Here is a 6,506-nt window from a genome sequence, read left to right as displayed (position 1 = left end):
ACCATAAGCCCAAGCTAAAGTAAACTGCTAGGGTTTAGGTTCGTCATCGTTCTCTTCGTTGCTGGCGTCGGAAGCGGAAATCAAGAAAACAAAAAGAATGAGCGTAAATTGAGTCAAACTTGGTGCCCGCATAGTTAATTAATAAAGTTAGTTGCGTTTGACTTGACTGTTAAAATTGTGAGTTACAAGCGCACAAATTATGGCTTACAACAATGTTCCAACAGCCAACTAATAATAACAAGAACGAGAATGAACTCGTCAAAGCTACACAATTAACATGACGGAGTCATAAAATTTCACTTTGCCAGTCGCCTGCCCTTTTTCAGCTGGGTGCGCGTCATATTAACATTTGAATTCCTCTGTGGAAACATGCGTCAATCACGTGATAAGTCGCAGTATTCGTCTTGTTTGTGTCTACGCCTTGTCATTTGCTAATTTTAATACTTGTCTCTATATTGTCCACTCATGGGCCTGTCAAAAGCATAGCAATTTTATATTTAAGTTTACACGATTAACATGTTACAGAACATCACAGTTATGTTCGTTAAAATTTGTTAGTTTTATGACTTGTTGCTTCTGTTGTTTTTGTGGAAAAACAAAAGGCAAAATAGTTCGGATAACGGCACTCCACCATTAGATTGCAATTCTTTAATGGGTATTTCGTTTTACTTTTATTACTCTACATTACAATTTCAAAGCTCTAGGTAAAAATGTCGCGAACGGTAAAAACTTGATTTCTTTTTGTGTCTTACTGATCAGATCACCATATCTCACGGCAGCGTCCACGGCTGTCAGGCAGGTAGCCTGGCTGACAGGGAAAATCAATCATAGCAACCTCCATAATTTTTTCGGTTGTTGCTCCATCATATGACGATGGTTTCGTAGTAGTTGCTTCATAGTCAGCCAACACTTGGGTCTCGTCTAGCTCCACGCACTGATTAGGCTTACCGCGAATCACCTGGTTGTTGGGGCACTCTATGCGTTTCAGGCAGTACTTAACGCATGGACGTGGTGCTGCCACATTTGTAAGCTTCTTACTACATGCATAATGTGCAGTGCATTGCGCCTCCACGATTGGTAAGTTGTTATTTATATAGAGCTGATTGCCTGTTTTCTCTGTCGTCGATGTCGTCGACGATTTCGTATCCCGGTGCAGTAGACGTGTTAGCAAGTTCCCCTCAGCGGCGCTCAGCAGAACGCCAGTACAGAGCCCCAATACAAATAGCAAAAGTTTCATTTTCAAAATGTTTACGCTTGCAGCCGTCGACTGAGAAATGCGCCCGCTGGTTTCCACTATATTCAAATAAATTGTAATCTCCGAGCTAAGTCGCAATGATAACATGATAACCTTTAACCGCCCGTCAGACAGACCTAATTAAAGCAAACAGATATTCGTTCAGCATTTGTTTATTGACTTGATTATTAACAATACCCTGTGATCATGAAATTGGAACATTATCTTATAGGGCTAAGGAGACAATAGCGACTCTTATGTATAAATATTCCTAATTAGATAAGGCTAGGATTATTCAGCTAAAAACGTTCCTCAGATGGTCAATCTCCGCCCTGCTGTAAATATGGCTACAAGTAGCGTTCAAACTGATTAGGCAAAACTTTATGCCAGAGGGTAGGGTATTTTCTAATCTACAATAATCGTATAAAAGAGTAAATTCAATTCTCTTACAGGGAATAATAATGCTGTCACAAAATACTTGACGCATTGAAGGAGGAGTATATAAATACTTCATCTGAACAACGACATACATCATTAGACAAATATTTTCACAGGAGTATTTAAAATTCGCTTTCAAAAATCAAATATTTGTATACCCTGAACCCATTAAAAATGGGTATAAGGGTATATTGTATTTGTGCAAAATCCAAATGTATGTAACAGGCAGAAGGAAGCATCTCCGACCCCATAAAGTATATATATTCTTGATCAGCACCAATAGCCGAGTCGATCTAGCCATGTCCGTCTGGCAGTCCGTCCGTTCGTATGTATGAACGCAAGGATCTCAGAACCTATAAGAGCTAGAGACTTGAAATTTTAGATGAAGATGCTCCTAGTTCCCGCGCAGATCGAGTTTGTTTCCGATAATCGATAACTTACTCCGTTTCCAAGCAATCGATAAAAATCTATATCGATATCCTGTTTTTTGGGCAATTTTGGTAAACCGAACTTGACACCAAACTTGACATATAGCTTCTAAAATAGAATATATTTATGCATTTGATGTTGGAAGAAGAGGGTTCAGGGTATCCCCTAGTCGGGAGCTCCCGACTAGAACCTCTTACTTGTTTTGTTTTGTTTTGTATAAGAGTTTTTAATTTGCTCCTCCCTATGGCTTTGCTGATTCTGTCCGAAAACGTGTCAAATACATTCAATATGCATTGATTTCCCATCTTTTCCCCAAAGTAAGAAAAATTTCCAGACATCTTGTTTATGACGTTATTAATGAATCGTAATAAATGTGCATTAAGATTGCCGTTTCTGATAAGGATGAACAGATTTTGGTTGCAGCGAAACTATTTGAATAATTGATATAAATTATATGCGAATGCTGTCAAAATGCATTTATATACAAGATTGATGTTGATTATAAGAACCAATGAAACCCATTCTTTAAAGAAGTTCGAGCAGATGAAAACAAAGGCATTCATTTTACTTTATAGCGAGTTATTGATGACAAGAGCTTGTTTATTTTTATGGGCCCTCAGTAGAAGTTTGCTGACTGTTATTCCCGAAGGCATGTACCTAATAAGTATTAACATTTATTGCCTTGGTGAGATGCCGTGCATAGACAAATGGATGCTTAGCCAGTAGCATACCGGAAATTGCCAAACACTGATACTTCCGCCGGAAATAAGCTCAATTGTTGTTGCTTTTCTTGGTGTGAGAATTTCAACGGAAGCATAGAAGCCAGAACTATGCTAACCAAGTGCTTTTAGAAATTTCACTTAAAGTATAGTGAAGAGCAAATGCTTCACTATTTTATAACAGTGAATATATATTTAATATAATATTTAGACAAAACTAGCTAGGCATAGAATTTTCGCACTTCGTATCAGTAATGACACATTTTACATTCTTCATATGATACATGAGGAATGGAGAAAACCGTGGACACAGGAACTCATAAAGTTTAAAGTTAATGTGTTTATATCAAGTATAAATTTCAATAGTAAATAATCAAAGTCATGGAACGAATGAAAAACTATCCTGACAAATAAATACGTTTTGTGACAAAATAAAATAGTTTTCTCAGCCATATCGTTAAGGGTCTGTGCAGCTTGCAGAATGTACCGATCATAATCTTGTTAAACCTCTCTTAGCACAGATAAAAACTTTGTTTAATCCACATTTATTTAAAAGTGTAAGGCTATTTTAGTTTTCATAGCCGCAAGTCGTAATGAATCTATAACTATACTGTTTATTGTAGACCCTATCGCTATTGCTTTAATACTGAATGGATGTATCCAATTTTGGAAGAGAGAGAGGGTGGTGGTGGGGGGGGGGATACTAATGAAAACTTACGTTTATTAGATTGCTTTACAAAATAATTAATAGCTAAGCTATTTAATAACTGAAAAACGTCTATCATACGCTGTAATTTTTATACTCACTTTTCAAAACATTTTACTAGGATTATTTGAGGTTAATATGTTTATTTAAATTAAAATCTAATGTTTAGGAACATGAATATAATTTGCAATTCATCGGGCACTAAATTGCATAAGTACATACGCACGCAAAACTGATTGCTGAAATGCTTTATAAATGACCCGATGGCATTGAATTAGCGATAAAAACGTAAATTATGTGCATGCCGTGTTTAACCACAAAAGCAGGGGCAGCGGTGCCGCTTGAAATCGATTTTAGATTGGCAAATTGCTTTGTAGGCATCTTAAAGTGGGCTGGAGCATTTGCCCACGGGCTTAAATGTGTACAATGGATTATTGCAGCAAAGTGTAACGTGTTTGTAACAAATTTCATTTAAATTTTGAATGCGAACGCTTATATAAGTAGCTTGGTTAACTTTGATATCAAATTTAACTGCATACAAAAAGGCGCATACAGATTTCGTTGATTAGCGCCAATGAAGGTATTTAATTTCAAATATTAATGCAGATTTGTAGAGTCAATGCGGACGTAACAATAAATAAGGCAGTTTTGTGGAAGTGCCTGCCTGTTTTAAAAATTGCAAATCATTTAGCAATATGTTTGTATAGCATTATATTATGATAATTTAAATTATTAAACAAAATTTTTTTCCAAGTTGAACAACTTGTTTGTTATCGTTTATGGGTGGATTATTTTTATGTCAAAAATATGCATTGTAAAGCTAAATATTCTTAGTAAATTTCTATAGTAGAGTTTAAACTTCCAAAACTTTGACACGTATAGTTCCCAAGTTCCTTCTTTACATATTGAACAATATCGCATCGTAAACCTATGCATTCCTTACAAACATTACATTTATTTAGTTAGTTCTTGGTTAAAATTTTAATTTTAGTTCTATATTTCGGTGTGCCACGTAGCAGTCCATGATTTTAAATTGTATTATAAACACATGCAGTATTAATTATCTCTATATATAAAACTGTTTGTTCTGACTGACTGATCTCGGTCAAATTTCATCCTCTAGATCAATGTGGCATATAAATCTCGTGACATTATTCTTGGTCAAAATTCATTTGAAAATGGTACTCTAAAATATCCTATATTGACATAGGTCGAAATTTCCCACCCACATAACTCGGTCTTTGTTTAATTATTATATACGTATCATGGGCATGGCCACGTCATACCCGCTAGATACATTTGTTGAGGTAACTACTTTTTGGAAGCATTTCCCACCCCATAAAGTATATATATTCTTGATCAGCATCAAAAGCCGAGTCGATCTAGCCATGTCCGTCCGTCCGTCTGTCCGTCCGTCCTTCTGTCCGTCCGTCCGCATGTATGAACGCAAGGATAGCAGAACCTATAAGAGCTAGAGAAATTTTAGATGTGGGTCCTCCTAGTGCCTGCACAGATCGAGATTGCTTCCGATAATCGATAACTTGCCCCGTTTCCAAGTAATTGATTAAAATCTATATCGAAAGACTGTTTTTTGGGCAATTTTTGTAAATAATAAGAGCTAGAGTCACCAAACTTGACATGTTGGTTCTAGAATAGTATGTATATTTGCATTTGGTGTTGGAAGAAGAGGGTTCATGGTATCCCCTAGTCGGGAGCTCCGGACTGGAACCTCTTACTTGTTTAAACGTAGTTTGGAAACATATTTGTAGAAAAATTTGTGCAGTCATCAAGTGCGAGAATGCGTGCTGGAACTCCATGCCATGTCAAGAGCACGACCAACGCCACTTAAGTTCAATTAAAACCGCACTTTTATTTGTTTATACAACAAACACACTTGACCAGCTGAGCGAACATCCAGAGGACACTAACTCTTTCCAAGACCTTTTGGGCCTCCTCTGCCACATGTTTTCATAGCCTTTCAGCAACGTAGCTCTGAGCGAATATTGTGGTAGCGAAGGAAGTGAGTGTTCAGAGCTTTCAATGCTAGCCATTGTTTAACAATTAACCGCAAATTGAATGCAATTAAATAAATAACGGTGTTGAACCTTTGCGTAAACGTTTGTAGGCGTCGTTGCAACTTTACCTTTGTTATGCCAATACCAATGTTAAAGTAAACATACGCACATGCTCTGCACATGAGCACCCAGCTGTGTTGTACAAATGAAATGAAATATTATGTATACGTCACATTGGTCCATTTGCCAGTTCACCCACACAAAAACAACAATGGCTGGCAGTTGAGCCGACTACTGGTCGAGTATTTGTTTAAGGTATTGTTATATATGTCGTTCGACTAGTGGCAAATGGCTCTGGCTGTGAAAAAAACAATTTATTGAAGGCAGCAACGTGCCAATCATTAACAGTGAGCGTCGATTATTTGCGGGCGAATGAGGCCTGAAAAGCAGCAAGCCCGTATTCAACCCATTGTACATTTTTGTAGCGTTTGTGATTTTGATTGGATTGGGAAAAGATTTGCACACCTCAATATTGATTAATCACGTATTATTGTGGTATTTAAGGGTTGTGCAAGTTATGCTCATTTAAAACAGCAATTGCGTTAAAATAATTTGAATACCATTTTATTTTTTTTATTTTTTTATAAAGGTACTCAAATAAGCTACTTGCTATTGCCAAAACATCCAAGGATTCTATGTCTTTTATCAAGTTGAAGCTCTTAATTTTTATTATATCCATACACTATTTGCAAGCTTGTTTGATAAAGACATTTCCACTTATTGGCTGCGTTTCAACTTCGTTTTTATACCCTGAACCCATTAAAAATGGGTACAAGGGTATATTGTATATGTGCAAAATCCAAATGTATGTAACAGGCAGAAGGAAGCATCTCCGACCCCATAAAGTATATATATTCTTGATCAGCATCAATAGCCGAGTCGATCTAGCCATGTCCGTCTGTCTG

At 36.8% G+C, this 6,506-nt stretch overlaps 1 protein-coding gene across 1 annotated transcript; it reads right to left on the bottom strand.

The window, feature by feature from the left end:
- Positions 1–652: 652 nt before the first annotated feature.
- Positions 653–1,269, bottom strand: LOC115768634. Its single transcript, XM_030713302.1, has one exon. The coding sequence runs from the start codon at positions 1,235–1,237 to the stop codon at positions 761–763; it is 477 nt and encodes a 158-aa protein (XP_030569162.1). The 5' UTR covers positions 1,238–1,269; the 3' UTR covers positions 653–760.
- Positions 1,270–6,506: the final 5,237 nt, after the last annotated feature.

Source organism: Drosophila novamexicana, unplaced genomic scaffold (assembly GCF_003285875.2).
Source record: "Drosophila novamexicana strain 15010-1031.04,08,12 unplaced genomic scaffold, DnovRS2.1 tig00001876-arrow-arrow-pilon, whole genome shotgun sequence".
NCBI lineage: Eukaryota > Metazoa > Arthropoda > Insecta > Diptera > Drosophilidae > Drosophila > Drosophila novamexicana.
The sequence above is the reverse complement of the archived record's forward strand: the minus strand, read 5'-3'. Positions and strand labels throughout refer to the sequence as shown.